This window comes from Rhinatrema bivittatum, chromosome 9, assembly GCF_901001135.1.
Source record: "Rhinatrema bivittatum chromosome 9, aRhiBiv1.1, whole genome shotgun sequence".
Lineage (NCBI taxonomy): Eukaryota > Metazoa > Chordata > Amphibia > Gymnophiona > Rhinatrematidae > Rhinatrema > Rhinatrema bivittatum.
Genome location: NC_042623.1, coordinates 182,340,513 through 182,358,966, shown reverse-complemented (window position 1 = coordinate 182,358,966; position 18,454 = coordinate 182,340,513). Strand labels below are relative to the sequence as shown.

The window sequence follows — 18,454 nt, the reverse complement described above, 5'->3', positions numbered from 1 at the left end:
AACTGAGCAAGGAACTTGTTTTAAGCCTTCTACTTTTTTAATGGCCCTCTTTACAAACCTCACTTTTTCCTTTTATTGTACCTATCCTCCCTTCGTTCTTTGCCTTTCCCCTTATATATTTAAAGAAGGATTTCTCCCCCAGCCTTCTTATCAATAGGATAATTGCATCCTCTCTTTGTGTCTTTGCATGCTTAACTGCTCTCCCTGCCTCCCCTTTGTTTTTCCTGATAATTCTGCCTGTCCTCGGTGTTTTTAATTTTAATACCATCCTCTTTGCTCTTAGCATTTCTATTACATCTTAGAAAGCCATATCAGTCTCTCTCTTTTTCTCTTTGTGAACTTGCCTTACACAAAGATGTCGCCTTCTCAATGCTCCTTTCTATTGCTTCAAAAAGTTCTTTTACCCTGGATTTCTGATTGGGCTTTCTCAAAATTTTAATCACTTGGATGCACTATCAGTCCTTTTTATGTCCTTTTTTTTTTATTTTGAATACCCAGTCTGCCTTTCAATATAAGCTCCAGGCAGATTACAGCATAATTAACCAAATAAAAGCACAGTAATAAAAGAAGAAGACAAAAACAAAACTATCACAAGTGCTCACACTAGTAGTGATGCATAAAAATAATCAACATGGAAGCAAATAATAAAAAACATAAGAAAAACCGTAACAAATGTCAAAACATTTAGAAGCTTCTCATATAAAATAAACTAGGGCAAGCCAGACAAAACTAAAAACAACATGCAGCTATTATGAAATATTCCATCAATAAAAGTCAAAACAGAGCTTATTTAAAAGATATTGTAAATAACTTCAGTTTTTATTGATTTCCTAAACTGAGGAAGATGAGTGGCTGATTGGGCTCCTCTGGAATGAGATATGAGGCAGTGTGAAAGAAGAGCCACATAGCTTCCTTGTAGGCTCATCCTACGCAGACCTTAGGCCCAAGAGGGAACTGTCGTATGGACTGGGCAGTAAGTAAATACAAGCAATAAATAAAAGCTGCTCGTTAAGATGCAAAGAGCCCAGATTTTCCAAGGCTCTGTAGTCTGACGACAACCTTAAATCGGGTGGCCTCAGATCCTCACACACAGAGTAGCAAACGTCTGGGAATATCACATGCAACCTAGGAAATACTGCTCACATCCAGTGCTACAGAAAAGATGCCTAGTAACTGAGGCAAATTACACAGCACCCATATGGGAACCTAGGCAACAAGGAAATACGTAGAGGTATCCTAACTGAGCAGTTAAACGTGTGCAGAGAGCAATAATACCCCATGCTGGGAGCTCTGCCTATGGAAGATGCCAAAGCACAACCTGTCAGTGTGGAAGGCTCAGCACTATCATCAGGATGACTTCTACTTACTGTTCCAGGTCTTGTGAAGTCAATACTGTGTGCTAAACTTTGCCTCATCTGGTTACTAAAGAGATGGACACAGATGTTCTGCAGGTATTCTGGAGTAATCTGCAATTTTTAAAGGAGGAAAAAAAGAATTAGAGACAGGACTATGCTAGCTATATGGACAAGTATACGGTCACCCATGCAGCACAATAACTGAGACCTTTGTTGTCAGTTTTTAGTTTATTTTTGCTGAGAATTCCAAGGTTATAATTTTAAAAACATCAGTGGAAAATAATTATAACACATAGGAGAAAAGTCATTGGAGTCAATTTTTTAACCAGTTTCTTTTTGTTCTAAAATTGAAATTTCCCAGGAAAACTAAAATAAAAACTGAAAACAAAGGTCCCTTTACATATGAAAGCATTTCCAAACAGCCCATGGGACAGCCTTCCTCATGCGTGTACCCTAGTGTCTGAAAATGGCCCTCCTAGATAGTCTTGTTTGGGTTTGCTCACTATAGAGATCCAAACTAACACCTTGCCCAGATGAAAGAGATCCGGCACAGAAGCACAAGCAGAAATATTTCAGGAATTCAGGGAGCAGTTAAAATGAAATCATTACGATCCTCTTTGTTGCTCTGCTTCATATTACATTCCTGAGAAGATTCAAGTTTGTGAAATCTTTTTCTACTCAGCCACTCCTACCATTCTAAGCTATTGATCCTCAATACTACTCCATGCAATCAACACAGGCACAAGTAGATAATGAACAGAGTGCCAGCTGTAATAAATGCATAGACTGTAAAAATTAACTTCAATTTATTACAAGTAAAATAAAAAACAAGACATAGGAACAAAATCAAAGCAGACCGCCTGAAATCCTAGAAAGTTGCAAGGTGAAGCTCTGAAGCCTCCACGGAGCACCACATATTGGTAAGGGCCCCAGACAGATCCTGCACCAAAATGGCAAACCTGCAGAAGTATTAAAGCGGATGTCTTACATTTCTTCACTGTACATGCTTTGCATCTTTAGGTTTCCCACCAGATATTGATCTTTTTCTAACTACTGTTGTGTTTGTCACCACTTTAGGTTTCTCAAGCTGCTAATGGCAATGGGCAGATTCGTCGGAGATAAGAAAATTAGGTCTTACCTTTGATAAATTTCATTCCTGTAGTACCACGGATCAGTCCAGACTCCTGGCTTTTGCCCCCACTCTAGCAGATAGAGACAGAAGTTTACAAACCAAACTCCGCCTATATCTAGGCTGGTGCCACCTACAGTCTGGCAGTATTACTTAATGTCAAAGCAGAATGGATCCCAAAGAACCCACCAATTTAACTATACACAGTAACCGAACCACAACAACCGGCTCAACAACCCCCGAATGGGAACAGAACCTGAGCCACCGATAATACCTCTGACAGTATTGAGCAAAAAACTGATATAAAAAGACAGACAGCTCGGACTCTCCTTTCACATGGCAGAACAGCTAGGTGGGACTCTGGACTGATCCGTGGTACTACAGGAACGAAAATTATCAAAGGTAAGACCTAATTTTCTTTTCCCTGTACGTACCCGGAGCAGTCTAGACTCCTGGGATGTACCAGAGCTTACCTTAAATGGGATGGGACCCGGAGAGGCCGACCCTGAGCACCCCATCACTAAAGCCGTCCAATGCCTAAGCCACAATAAGCGACGTGCGGAAACCGCTGAAACCATGGAGCTAGCCGAAATACGAAGTAGATCATAAAAAGCAACGGCACTATATGCAAACACTGCTTTCAAACGGCCCGCCTGAAGCGCTTCCTGTGCCGAAAGGGACTCATTAGCCAACAACTGTTGAACCCAATGCAGACCTGCCCTTAAGGAGAAATTACTGCAACTCGCCGCACGAACCCCCAGGGCGGAGACCTCAAAAATCTTCTTGAGCCGTACCTCCAGCTTTCTATCTTGCAAATCCTTAAGCGCCGTGCCCCCAGTAACCGGGATGGTGGTCTTCTTCCGGACTGCCGCCACGGCCGAATCTATCTTAGGCACCTTTAACAGCTCCAAGGCCTCCTCCGGCAGGGGGTAGAGCTTATCCATGGCCTTAGCAACCTTGAACCCAAGGTCTGGGGTATCCCATTCCTGAAACAGCAAATCCAACGCTGAAAAATGTAAAGGAAAGGCAGAGGACGGCCCCCTCCAACCTAACACCACTGGGTCCGTAGCCCCCAGTCTGGATTCTTCTTGCGGCAATTGGATCCCCAACTCACCAAGAATCACTGGGATGAGGGGCCTTAGCTCATCCCCTCTAAAAAAGGCGGACTACCTTCGGTCGCCGTTCCCCTCAACCCCCCTCGGGGGCGGTGACGACATGTCCTGGTCCCCCTGATGCTCCTCCGGGTCATCGGTGTCCGTCTTATCCGGATCACCCCGCGGGGCACTGACTCTAAAAGGCCGAGGCCCTTCAGCCTGCCCCGTCACTCTGGCGGGCTTAGCCCGCTTCCCTGACCCCAGAACAGGATCGGGCTCCAAAGCCCTCTGTGGCCTTTTTCCTTGCCATCCGATGCACTTTAAACACCTTATGCATCAACAACACAAATTCTGAGTAAAATGAGGAATCAGAGGACCAGTCAGAAAGATCACCCATCGGGCTCTCTATGTCACCCAAACAACGTGACTTTGCCGGCTTGTCCCCCTCGGGGACCCTACGCTGGTGCGACAAACGCGGTGGGGAGTCCCCCTCCCCCTGCTCCGATCGAGAGCCGGATGCCGTGGGCCCTGAAGGGGTTAAAATGGCGGACTTTCCTGCCGAAGACCCATTCCTGGTACTCAAAATGGCGCCCTTTCCTGCGCTCTGCGGAAACGGGCCCTCCCCCAAACCAGACTTGCTCCCCGGAGCTGCTGCCGTACAAACCGCCAGCCCCCGGACCCGCTCCAGGAGAAAGGAAAACCCCTTCACCCCCGAAACGCAGCCCGAGCAAAGACTATCTCGAGAGAGGCGCCCCAGCGCCGAGCCGTAAGCCCGGCAAACCGCCCGACGCGGCATGCAAAATCGCTGCGAGAGAGTAGCCGGACACTAAAGATTAAAAACAGACCTCCGACCGCCCCCCCCCCGCCGAACGCGATCGGGAAAGGAAGGAAAACAAAGATAAGACAGGCCCCAGAGCACCTGAAAATAAAACTGAGAGAACTTTTTTTTTTTTTTTTTTAAATTACCAGTCGCCGCCGGCTCCAGTACCACCTGGGGGGAGTGAGCCGGGCTCCCCGGTGTCACCCCCAGGGCAGGAAGATATGCTGGGAAGTGGCATAACCCCCACACGTCAGCGGCCTCTGTAACCAGGCGGGATGGCCCCCTCAGGGCCTCACACCCCCTGGGAGGTGCAGTACTAGACCAGCAGGCAAACAACTGCGGTCTCCTTACTGACTTCTCACTACCATCCTAACAATACACTATTCCTAATGCTACCTAATACCACTATCTATTTATTCTTTTTGAAGCACCAAACCAGGCCTCAACACAGACTGTAGGTTTTGCACCCTCTCCACCTGCTAGGAGACAGAAGAAGACTGCCAGACTGTAGGTGGCACCAGCCTAGATATAGGCGGAGTTTGGTTTGTAAACTTCTGTCTCCATCTGCTAGAGGGGGGGCAAAACCCAGGAGTCTGGACTGATCCGGGTACGTACAGGGAATAAGACTTATAGCTACATACTAACAGGCCGATACTGTAAGAATGGCAGGAGAGCGAGCGCTCCACGCTGAGCGCCTGCTCTCCTGGGCGCACGATTGTGAATTTAAATGAGATGGTGCGTTAATAAGGAGGCACTAGGGACAATAGTGCATCCCTAGCACCTCCTTATTAGTGGTAGAGGTGGCTGTCAGCAGGTCCGACAACAGACGCTCTATTTTACCAGCATCGGTTTTCGAACCCGCTGACAGCCACGGGTTAGGAAAACAGACACTGGTAAAATTGAGCGTCCATTTTGCTAACCACTGACCGGCGGGCACATATTTTTTTTACTTTTTTTTTTTAAGTTTTGGCTCCTCCGATTTAATATTGCTAGGACATTAAGTCAGAGGGTGTACAGAAAAGCAGTATTTTATGCTTTTCTGCACACTTTACCAGGTTGCTCAGAAATTAACGCCTGCCCTTGGGTAGGCGTTAATTTCTGAGTGTAAAATGTGTGGCTTGGCCGTACCTTTTTTTCCGGTATCCCAGGTGCATAACTAATAGCCTCATCAACATACATTTGCATGTGATGAACGCTATTAGTTTTTGGGGCGTTGGCCACGGGTTTTCGACACGCTAAAGGGGTAATAGAGACACGTTGAAAACGCGCAACCAATTGCGAGTTAAATGGTGCGCTCAGCCGAGCACGCCTTCCTGTATCGGCCTGTAAGTAATCAATTCACCAAAAGCAAACTTTAAAAAACAAACAAAAAAAAAGCTTTGTCCTGGATTTGTATTTGAAAGAAGCAGACAAACAAATGCCCAACACACACTGGTTTCTTATGTACACCAGGCAGGTCTGAAACCAGTCATAAAGGCAACAGATTATATAACATTTTTCTTTTATCCCAAATCCACCCTCCCATAGCCATCCTCCTGGAGTGAAAGTACTAAGAACAGAGCTTCCCAGGCACCAAAATCTCAGCCAGCAGCCGCACCGCTCCCACCCTAGCGCATGTGCACACCCAAGGAAACAGAGAGGATAGTCTAAGCTTAAATAATGTGGGGGTCTGGCTTTTGTCAAGTTTTTGATTGTTGCTTTTTATTCCATAAACTAAAAAAAAAAAAAAATCTAAAGTGATATTTTTGATTTGGATTATCTGAATACGTTTCTTCATTCACTTTCAAACTGCAATTCCCAAATTAGATCCCATAGCTGGGTCTTCTGCACTCCAGGAGAGGGAAGGGGGAATTGTTAGCACTCAAGGGTGACACCTAGTGGCCAGATTCATGGCCTGTGACCACAGGGTTCTAGAGGGCGCCCAGGGCCGTCACTGCAATAACTAGGTATATTGGGGGAGGAAGCAAATAAAATAGGGGGGGAAATTCCCAGATAATTGCAAATTTGGGCTCATAGTGCCAGGATCCCAATACTAGAGGAGAAAACTATTTGGTTCAAAATATAAAAAAGAAATAAGCAGGGAAGGGTTTTGCCCAGCACAGTAAGAATTTCTCTTAGAAAAACCCTCTAGCACACAGTCAGTCTATTCTTGTGCCTGGAGGATGTACCGTTCATGTTTCAGGTAACGTAGTAATGCCTGCAAGCCCCAAGCACTTTCTGGGGCAGACAGAATAGCAGGGAGCTTAGTGTTTGCCTCTCTCCCATAATTCTTCAGTACTAAGACAGAAATAACCCAGGGACTCCTACAGAACAGGGTCACCTCTCTGCTAGCACCAGCAGTAATACAGCTCAGAAAATGATTCAAGTTAAACAATGTTTATGCCGAGAGTGTCCCCTGCTGGACACATTGGGAATAATTCTATGGCTCCCTTGAAGGTCGGAGGTAGGTTACTATTTGATTTATAATCTGCTTTTCAACAAAGTGGATTACATTCAGGTACTGTTCTCATTGCTATAGTTCTGGTAGATGTATACAGGGCTGTACAGAGCAACATCACCATTTTAAGATTTTTTTTAAAGTCTAAATGTTGAATAACCTCCGAAAGCAGTAACTGACTGTCACATAAGATTGAAACTTCTCTGAAAACAGCATCCAGGCAACGTAAGGCACATGCTCTTTCCTGCCAAGCCCTCCCCCTTCCTCCACTCCTCCAGATTTATGGCAGACATGTAAGCTAGCGGTGCATGTGGTGTTCAGCTTCTTACCATCTTGCCATTGACAGTGGCCTCCAGAGAATCCACCAGCTCGGCAGTGACCCCAATGAGGTTATGGTAGTCAGCCTGCACCTTGTTAAACCTCTTCATGTAAGTCATGGCCTTGCGCTCAGCCTCCACAAGCTGCTGCTGAAGATGTTGCATGAGTTCTGTCAGAGGAAGAGAGAAACAAGCTGAGACCTAGAAACAAGGGGGCAAGAACAGTGCCACTGCGACAAAACTAACTCCTGCCTGCACATTCCAGTTTGCAGTGCTGGCATTTCTTCCTACAATCCTCTATTGTTTTTCATTAGATTATATTCATGCTGGTTTAAGGGTGATTTGCAAGCTTCTCACCTAAGAACATATATAAGTGCCATGCTGGTCAAGACCAATGGTCATAAAAAATAAGAAGTTGCCTTACTGGGTCAGACCAAGGGCCCATCAAGCCCAGCATCCTGTTTCCAACAGTGAACAATCCAGGTTATAAATACCTGGCAAGTACTCAAGCATTAAATAGACCTCAAGCTACTAATGCCAGTAATAAGCAGTGGCTATTCCCTAAGTCAACTTGTTTAATAGTTTATGGACTTTTCCTCCAGGACCTTGTCCAAACCTTTTTTTAAAACCCAGCTACACTAACTGCCTTAACCACATCCTCTGGCAATGAACTCCAGAGCTTAATTATGTGTTGAGTGAAAAATAATTTTCTACAATTTGTTTTAAATGTGCTGCTTGATAACTTCATGGAATACCACCAGTCCTTGTATTATCTGAAAGAGTAAATAACCAATTCACATTTACCAGTTCAAGTCCTTTCATGACTTTATAGACCTCTATCATACACCCCACCCTCCGTGCCGTCTCTTCTCCAAGCTAAATAACTCTTAACCTCTTTAGCCTTTGCTCATAAGGGAGCCCTTCCATCCCCTTTATCATGCCCTTCCATCAAGCCCAACTTTCTGTTTCTGACAGAGGCCACACTGGGTCACATGGATATACCTGGCAGATTCCTTCTCTGTTGCTCATTCCCAGACTTAAGAGATAGCAATCCCAATGCCTGCCTGGCTGGCTAATAAGTGTTAATGGACTTCCCCTCCAGAAACTCTTTCAAAACTTTTTTTAAACCCAGCAATATTATTGGCCTTAACACAATTTCTGGCAACAAATTCCACAGTGTAAGTGTGCAATGACTGAAAAAACATTTAAAATTTGTTTTAGATCTGCTACCTGCTATTTCAGGGAGCGTCCCCTAGTTCTTGTACTTATTAACTGAGAGTTAAATAACCTCTTCTTATTTACTTGTCCCATGCCACTCACCATTTTATAAACTGTATCATGTTTATTTATTTATTTTCAATTGTTTTTATAGACCGCCTCTCCCCCAGGTAAGGTACAAAGCGGTTAACAGCAAAATATTTTTTAAAAATCGGATACAAAAATCTAGAGCTAATAACTTCACACAATTCATACAGAATGTCAAACAAAACAATTACATTTTTAAATATTTATAGCTCACTTATCTAGCATCCTAAGCGAGTGACAATCAAACAAGCATAAAATCAAAATATAAAACACAAACATTACAGCTTTCTGATAGGGACTAATATACCATTCTAATAAAGTCCAGTAAAAAAAATAATAAATGAATCCTCTCAGTGGTCTCTTTTGCAAGCTGTCCTAACCTGTTCCGAATTTCTTCACTAACAGTCGCCCTCCTCTGCCCCCTGTGCTAGGCCCACTATGCAGCGCACAGCACTCAAAGGCTGCAGGTACACAGTACAAAGTACCCAGGGATTTCTGTGTAAGATTTCTCTGGAAAACTGAGTCTGTTCACTTGACAACACAATCCATGTGCATTATTTTCCCATCTCACACAAAGCATGCCTTTGGGAACACCTCCCAATCACAGCTAAAAAGTATGCATGGTGTGAAACCATGTAGCTTAATATTTAGCCCCTACTACTACTGAAATATATATATATATATATATCTTGTTTTGGGAGATAGTTTTTATCTGTAAAGCAATTTAAAAATGCCAATAAATAAATATATATATATTCGTATTTGGTTACAAAAGGTTTTGAAAAGCCACTGAAACTAACTTCATCAATAAACACCTATCAGCTAAATCTAAGGGGCAGGCATTTTCGTCTGCTAACACAAAATGAAGTCACTGTGTACGGGGCTGACCCTAACTGGGTGCAGGACCTGCAGAAATTCAGCTGGGCAGGAAAGATTGAAGAGTGGGAGCATAAGGGAACAAATGAGGGGGTCCCTCTGCGATGTGATTGGGGGGGAGGGAATGAGAATCCTTTCTGAAGAAGGGGGGGGGGGGCCTGCCACCCAGACCACCGCAGCCCCCTCACAAGGAAGTGATGTCCTACCACAGCAGAACAGGACCCTCTCCCCCCACCCCTGCAAAGTGCAAGGCCTGGGACAGCCACTTCCCATGTCTATGTAGCAAAGCTCCTCTTGGTTTACAAAAAAACCCAACAAAAATTATAGTAACAGTACAAAATGCGTGCAATGGCTGTACCTTTACTACTCTGTCTATTATCCTTCTGTGTGGAGCGAGGGAAGACAAGGTTAAGGAAATCTCTGGATAACTTCTATCAAACAGTAACTATGACAGTTCCCTAGGAGAAAACTTACCCCGGGAGATAATGTGAAAATATGTAATCGACTACCTTTGTTCCCTCTGTGAGGATGTTTTGATTGTTATTGGAAAAGTCAATATAAACTTTAAATCCAAAAAAAAGAAGCCCTTACCTGGATTTTGTACATACCTGCAATGAATGCTGTACAAATAGAAACATAAAAACATATCTAGGCTGCTCATCCATACCAACTATTTTTTATTTTATTTGTTTGATTTGATTTGTATTCTGCTCTTCAGGCACTTCAAAGCAGATGACATTCAGGTACTGTAGGCATAGCGCAGTTGCTTACCTGTAACAGGTGTTCTCCTAGGACAGCAGGATGTTAGTCCTCACATGTGGGTGACGTCATTTGATGGAGCCCGGCATGGAAAACTTTTGTCAAAGTTTCTAGAAGCTTTGACCGGCACACTGAGCATGCCCAGCATGCCACTATCCGATTGTCCACGCGAGGTTCCCCTTCAGTCTCGTAACATAGATAAAAGTACGAGCGAAAAATAAAACAAACTGGAAGGAGAACCCAACTCCATGGGTAGGCGGGCGGGATTTCTGAGGACTAACATCCTGCTGTCCTAGGAAAACACCTGTTACAGTTAAGAACTGCGCTTTCTCCTACGACAAGCAGGATAGTAGTCCTCACATGTGGGTGAGTACCAAGCTCCAGACTGTCCCTGGCCACCATAGGGACCACAGCAACTGACCAAACTGCCAACGGGCACAACAAAAAGTGCAGCTCCGTGGGTCGAAAAAGGGACTGTCTGGTTCCCTCAGAGCATGGAAGGAAGAGTTGGGTTCAAGAGTGGAACAGGTTGCGGAGGACGGATTGACCAAAGGCATTGTCCTGTCACCTGTCCTTGTCCAAACACTAATGAGCAGTAAACGTGAGAAGAGAACTCCAGATTGCGGCCTGGCACATGTCGTAGATGGGGACTGCGCGCAGATGAGCTACTGTCGCTGCCATGGCCCGCACAGAGTGAGCCTTTTCTCGGCCTGCCTGCTGATAGCAAAAGGCAATGCAGTCCGCCAACCGATTCGTCAGGGTCTGTTTACCCATCGCCCTTCCCAGTCTGTTGCAATCAAAAGATATGTTGAGTGGACTGTCCGTGGCTTGCTGTATGATCCATAAAGAAAGCCAAGGTCCTTTTACAGTCCAAGATATGAAGGGCTCGCTCCCCCAAGTGGGAATGAGGCCTGGGGAAGAAGGTGGGTAACACAATGGACTGATTAAGGTGGAAGTCTGACACTACCTTGGGCAGGAACTTTGGATGTGTACACAACACCACACGATCATGGAAGAACTTTGGGTGGGTAGGTCACCAGAGCTTGAAGCTCACTGACCCTACGAGCGGAAGTAATCACCACCAGGAACAAAACTTTCCAGGTGAGGGACTGCAGGTCTCAAGACTGCAGTGGCTCAAAAGGAAGATGCATAAGCCGTGCCAGGACAACACAGAGGTCCCAGGCTACGACAGAAGACCAAAGAGAGGGCTTCAGTTGGAGGAGGCCCCACATGAACCGGTCTACCAAAGGTTGTGCAGAAACTGGCATGCCAGCGACACCCCGAAGGTACGCACTGACAGCACTCAGGTGGACCCTGACCGAGCTGGTCTGAAGCCCAGACTCAGAGAGGTGCCATAGGTAGTCCAAGAGCTGAGAGAGGGGGCAGGAGAAGGGATCCAAACCATGCCCCGCACACCAGATGGAAAATCTTTTCCTCTTCAAGCTGTAGGACTTTCTGGTGGAGGGTTTTCAGGGCGCCACCAGTACCTGGGAGTCGCAGTCCGAGAGCACCAGAGGCTGGAGGACATGCGCTCAACATCCAAATAGTCAGGGCCAATGCCTAGGTGTTTGGATGGTGCAGGGTGCCCTGATTTTCAGAGATGAGATCTAGCGCCGTCCCCAGCCGGAAGGGGGTCCACACTGACAAGTCCTGTAGAAGTGGGTACCAGACCTGACGTGGCCAGAAGGGCGCCACAAGGATCATGGTCTTGCCCGTCCTGTTGAAGCTTCAGCAACGTCTTCAGCAGGAGCAGCAGAGGGGAGGAGAAGGTATCGCAGGCCGGATGTCCGTCCACTGACAACAGGGAGCAGAACTTGCTAATCTTGTAGCTGTGAGGAGAAGCAAAGAGATCCACATCCGATGTGCCCCAGCAGCGAACAGCTCGACCGCCACCCCCAGGTGGAGGGACCACTCGTGAGGCTAAAAGGAATAATTTAAGTGATCCACCCGGATATTCAGATGACCCGGCAGTCACGTGGCACACAGACACATCCCCAGCGAGAGGGCCCAAGTCCACATTTGCACCACCTCCAGGCTCAGCAGGAATGAGCCTGTGCCCCTCCTGCTTGTTGATATACCACATCATGACTTGGTTGTTCATCTGAATCAGGACTTCCTTGGACGACAACTGGTCCCTGAACACCCCACAAGGCGTACCGGATTGCCCAAAGCTTCAGGGAGTTTATCTGACAGCAGGCTTTGGAGGCAGTCCAGAGACCTTGTGTGTGGATACCGTTCACATGGGCTCCCCAGCCCTGAGGGAAAGCCTCGGTGATGAGAATCGCCTGGAACGGAGAGGTTTGGAAGGGAAGTCCTTTTTCCAGATTGGAAAGATCTTCCCACCAGGGTAGAGACACTCGCAGATGGTCCGTGATTGCAACAGGAGCCTCAAGATCCTGGAAAGCCTGTCGCCATTGGGCCCGCAAGGTCCACTGGGCCCTCCTCATGCAAAGGCGAGCCAGAGGGGTCACATGGAAAGAGGCCACCACTTGGCCCATCAGGTGGAGCAGAAGGCATGCTGGTACCCTCCGGCTGCTCTGGGCAAGGGTAGCCAGCGAGGCAAGGGCGATCGCTCAGTCCTTGGGCAAAAAAGCTTTTGCCTATGCCATGTCCAATCTGGTGCCTATGAAGTCCAGCTGAGGAGACTGGCAAAGATGAGACTTGGGGAAGTTGATACCAAACCCCAAAGCCTGCAGCATCTGCACCATCAGGGCCAGAGCACGCAAGGCTCCTGAGCGGGAGTCGCTCTTGAACAACCAGTCATCCATGTAGGGGAACACGTGCACCGAGTGATGCCTGAGGTAGGCGGCCACCACCGCTAGGCATTTGGTAAAAACACAGGGGCCGATGCCAGCCCAAAGGGCAGAACTTTGTTCTTGTAAAGTGCTTTCCCCACCATGAAGCGGAGGTACTTTCGGTGACTGGGGAAGATAGCAATGTGAGCATAAGCCTCTTTGAGATCAAGGGAGCAAAGCCAGTCTCCTCCTCTGATGAGCGGGAGCAGCATGCCCAGAGAGACCACCCTCAACTTTTCTCTTACAAGAAATTTGTTCAACGCCCGAAAGTCGAGAATGGGGAGCAAGCCACCATTCTTTTTCGGAATGAGGAAATACCTCAAATAGGACCCTCGGCCCCGCTGAAGGCAAGGGACCAGTTCCACCACATCCGCCAAGAGGAGGGCGGCAAGTTCCGTCTGAAGTATGACCTGGTGGGCAGACAAACCCCATGATGGATATGGGGGAGAGGTCTTGGGGAGTTGACTGAAGTTTAGACAGTACCCCTGATGGATGATAGTAAGGACCCATCGGTCTGATGTGATCTCTTCCCAGCAATGGGCGAAGCTCAAGAGCCTACCTCCGACCGGGGGGATCCGACATCAGGGGTACAGTCAACTGACCTTCGCTCCCTCGCCACCAGTTAAAAGCCCGTGGCCAGGGTTTGCTAGGGCCTAGGTGCTCGCTTCTGGTGAGGGCGGCCCCTGGAGCTGGTGCGAGACGTGCAAGCCCTGGAAGCTGGAGGATAATATTTCCTCTGCCTGTAGAAGGGCTTCCAGGATCCTGGCCTAGAGGACTTCCTGGCTGGGGCGTCAGAAGCACTAGCGGAAAGCTGTTGAAGGGTGTCATGATGGTCCTTCAATTGCGCTACCGCATCCCGGACTTTATCCCCGAAGAGGTTTTCACTTGTGCAGGGGAGATCTGGCCTCCTGCGACCAGAGGCCGCAGGAGGCCAGAAGGACCCGATAAGGGCTTGGGCAGCCATGGTCTGGGAAACATAGTACCGGCAATATCTTCCTCCTCGGAGGACCTGAGAATCGGGATCACTCCGATGGAGGACATCACTGGCCACTGTGCCCGATGCAGCTCGGGCACCGGCTGCATCAGAAGGGCACCCAGGAGGATGTCCAGACGCTCCAGCAGGGGTGCTAGCATTGATGGTGGGGGCTCGGGCACCGGTATGGGGACGGTGGCACTGACAGCTCAAAGCTCTGGAGAGGCTTAATCACTGCAGACTGCACCCTACAGTCCAACTCCTCCTAAAAGTCTGGAGTGGCCAGGACTGATGGAGGGGGACGAGGCGTCACTGGCTCTTCCTCGGGTCTCCAAGGTGGCACAGTGCCCAGCACCAATGTCGGTGGGGAATGCCTCGGACTACCAGGGGCAGAGGATATGGCCTCCGATGGCCAGTGTCGCTTTGGTGGCGGCCAAAGCGACACCGTGCCACTCTGGAACTGGACTATTTATCGACAGTGACCGGTGGCGATGCTTACGGGACCTCCCTTGGTGCTCGGCCTGGTCTTTCCCCAGCCCCGAGGAAGTGGAAGATCCCGTTGTCTGAGAGAGTGGGTAAATTGAGGATCTGTCGCCTTCCCTGTGATTCTTGGAGGTACTGGAGAGAGGAACAGCCAGGGGAAGCGTATCAAGGGCCTCCCCATGACCTCTCGGCATTGATGGAGCCGACACAAGAGTGGAGTAGACTTAGGGGCCCCGAAAAGTTTCTCCATCTTGTCGAGGCACACCCAACGGCCTTTGGGAGTCATCTCATCACAGAGAATACACCCACGGACATTGTGCGAGGCCTCCAGGCAGAGGATACAAACCTCGTACAGATCCGTGATAGCACATGATCCGCAGGCAATAGGGACGCTGACGAAACCCTGTCTATGCCGTTACTAAAAACCAGGAATGTGGTTGATGACCGGAGGACACCGTGAGGCGAGAAGTCGAGAATCAACTGCAAAAAATTGGTGAAAAGGGAAAAAGAGTCTTACCGCTGAGGAGGCACCGAGCACGAAGGAGGACCTGACGAGAAAAAAAACTGTAAAAACCCAAAATTCTGGAGAAAAACCCAGAGAAAGAAGGAGCTTCACGAACTACGAGGCAACTGCGCCGTGGAAAATAAGAGACTGAAGGGGGACAAAACGCGGACGATCGGATAGCAGCATGCTGGGCATGCTCAGTGTGCTGGTCAAAGCTTCTAGAAACTTTGACAAACGTTTTCCGTGCCCTGCTCCATTGATGTCATCCACATGTGAGGACTACCATCCTGCTTGTCCTAGGAGAATTCCCTGTTCCCAGAGGGCTCACAATCTGAGCCTGATTCACGAAGGCATTTTCCCATAGACACAGAATGAGAGAAATGCCTTAGTGAATCAGGCCCCAAGTTTGTATCTGAAGCAATAGAATGGCAGTGAATTTGAACCTTGACTTCCCTAGTTTGTATCCCACTGCTCTAAACACAAGGCTATTCCTCCACTCCACTAATCAGCTTTACAATTCCCATCACTCTCTCATATATCCCCTGTATTTATCCCATGCTTTCTTGAATTTTGATAGTGTCCATCTCCATTATCTCCATGGGGAGGCTGTTCCATGTACCCACTTATCCTCTCAAAGAAATTTCCTCAGATTACTCCTGAATCTACCCCCTTTCACCCTCATCTCATGACCACTCATTTTAGAGCCTTCTTTCCTTTGAAAGAGGCCCACCTCCTATGCATTGATACTATGGAAAAATTGCTAATCTTTTTCACTTGAGCCCTACCAGACCAATGCAGATATCATAAGCAGAGGTAAACATTTTCTTTTGCAAATGTGTGGTCCCAGGACAAGCGTGGGAAAAAGTTCCCAGACTGTGGAGGTTAGTGTCTGCGCTGGAGGTGGGAAGGGCAATTCAGAGGAATCCCTGCCTGGTGATATGGGCAAGAAGCAGGCAAGATGCAAGTCAGCTCTGGTCCTGGAAGCTGGCTCTGCCAGGAGAGATTCAGCAAGAGTGGGGGTGGTGGCCATTTTAGATTCTTCTCCCGGCAATAGGGGAGAAGGCAGAAAGGCTTTTTCAAAGCCTCTGGTGTTAGTCCTAGTTGAGGGAGGTGGGTGGCCAAATGTATCCGGGGAAAGGCCAAATGCATCCTGGGAAAAAGCTGCTGTGAGCCCTGAGTTTAAGAGGCTGGCTGGGAGCCTTTTTCCCCAGAGTGGGTGGTCCTCATGAATCAGGCCTTTTTAATTAAGAGGGATTCAAGTATAGTCAGACTCTGTTCCAAAAGGGCTCCCCCTTAGAGGTAGGATTGGTTTGCACTCGGTCTAAGTGAGCCAGGCTAGAACAAGATGTGGAGTTAAGGCTGCATGAGTAGCTTCAGAAGAGGAATCCCTGGGGGGAGAAGTTCCTATGGCAGACCATATGGAGAGTGAGCTGTTTAAAGGTGCTCTACGGGAAAAGGAAATCCGTGCAGCAGAGGAGATGATCCGCGAGTAGTCTGGTTATTTAAAAAGGAAGATGTGCCATTGATGATTACTCAGGCACTGCTGGAATTGGGCATAAAGGACAAGAAGGTGGAGCAGGAGGGAGAAGACCCTGTTTTGGAGGGACTTAAAGGCCCTGCTAAGGCCTTTCCCTTTCCTAAGACAGTTAAAGCCCTGGTGTCTGCAAAGTGGGAAACGGCCATCCCCATAACTGCTGGAGGCACAGCAGAAGCCTGATGCAGATGACTTTTTAACTTTATGACATAGTTCTCCATTTCTTGGGCTCTTGAGAAGCCTCATCTATCACCAGCTGAAAATGCCACAGCAACATGGTCACCAGCCACTTCCCTCATCAGGACCACACTCTGCTGGTCCCAAAACAGCTCCCCAACACTGAAGTGGAGAGTTCTGATGCAACATTGTGCCTTCCTACAAGCAATCATGAGCTTTGTGTTGGAGGCAAACTACATTTCTCAATAAGTACTAAGGCTTGATCGGACAGTCAGTGCAGCAGAACCATACAAACAATGTACTCTCAACTGAAGGATACATATAAAGTGAGGAGCCTGGGGGTACTGCCAGCTTTCAGAGTCATTGACAGGAACTTTTCCAGCCTTGTCTTCAACTCTGGGGTCCAAGAATCCTGAAAATAAAATATATATATATGTATACACATACTAGAGTCGTACACAGCTTCACCTCAATTCTGCAACACAGCTGTATGGAGAAAGCTCATGTGACAGGGAATGTGTTCCTAGACAGTAAAACAGAACATTTGTCTGTTCAATGCAGAAGATTCAGAGAATGGAAACAGAAGGGGACTATATGAATGGCACAATTGTTTGAGAAAGGCATATTTATATCACAACAGCCGACAAATGAAATTAGAGACCTAGATACTGTACAACCAATATTTTCAACTCAGGTACTTTGCTATGAAAACACAAAAGAAGCATCCACTATTTAAAAACAGCAGTTATAAAGAATTATTATCCAAAATATATAAAATCCTATTGGCAGAATAGAGGAATAAAATAAAAATTGGTTTTTACCTGCAATTTTTGTTCCTTGAGTTCCCCAGATCAGTTCAGATGCATGGGTTTTTCTCCCCTACCAGCAGATGGAGACAGAAAAGAAAAGCTTTGCAGAACTGAGCTACATAAGCTAGCGAGCCACCTGCAGCCCCTCAGTATGTAGTGTAACCAAGCTAAAAACCTAATGAACCGTAATGACCCCCCCTCCCTCCAAAACGAACAGTAAACCTCCAATTGATGCCCATCAGCTAGTGGAATATCAATTTTATATTCCACTTTTCTTCTCTTCAAAGCGGATTACATTCAGGTACAGTAAGTATTTTCCCTACCCCAGAGGGCTTACAATCTTACAGGGTCATTCATCTAGCTGTGATAACTACCGCATCACGACGTTAGGATTTAAATGAGGGAAAGGGGAGGGTTAGACAAATATTGATTCTGGTACCGCTGCAGGCGATAATGTTTTAGGCATTATCGCCAGCAGTAGCACCGGAAATAACATCATCTTTCCCACTGGCAGTACAAGGGCGACAGTGTGCGTCGTGGCCACAACCGCGGCAGGCGAAAACACACCGCCACGATGCAGCCAGGTGCACACTATCACCACCCTGCCCCTTTTCTGGCCACTACTCATCACTCCACTATATTTAAAGCAGAATGATGAATCTAGGCCTAAGTTTGTACCTGAATATATACACACACACACACACCCCATACAGATGAAAGGGCAGGACTCTGGACTGAGCTGTGGAACTCAAGGAACGAAAATTCGCAGGTAAGAACAAATTTTCCTTTATCATTCCCCAGATCAGTCCAATCGCATGGTATGTCCCCAAGCTCCCTTAAACTAGGCAGATACCTGAAAGACCCATGCGCAATTCACGTTCCAAAACCGGTGGATTTCGGCGCTAGATACACTGGAGGCTGGGGTCGCGTACGGAGCAGTAAAACGCTATCTGGAAAGGATGGCCTACATTTGTCAGTAGCAGGAAAGAGGATGCTGTCTGAGAAATTCAGAGCATATATTACAAGACATTTAAACTGAAGAACGGGGGTGGCAGGAGACGGCCAATAAAAGGGACGTCACCCCCA

General features: G+C 47.4%; 1 protein-coding gene across 1 annotated transcript in view; it reads right to left on the bottom strand.

The window, feature by feature from the left end:
- The window catches only part of ARMC9 (armadillo repeat containing 9), a 295,211-nt gene that overhangs the window by 232,437 nt on the left and 44,320 nt on the right, over window positions 1-18,454 (bottom strand). The window contains 4 exon segments of the mRNA XM_029615818.1: window positions 1,368-1,466; window positions 7,165-7,322; window positions 9,692-9,716; window positions 16,879-16,971. Coding sequence (XP_029471678.1) covers window positions 1,368-1,466; window positions 7,165-7,322; window positions 9,692-9,716; window positions 16,879-16,971 — 375 coding nt within the window.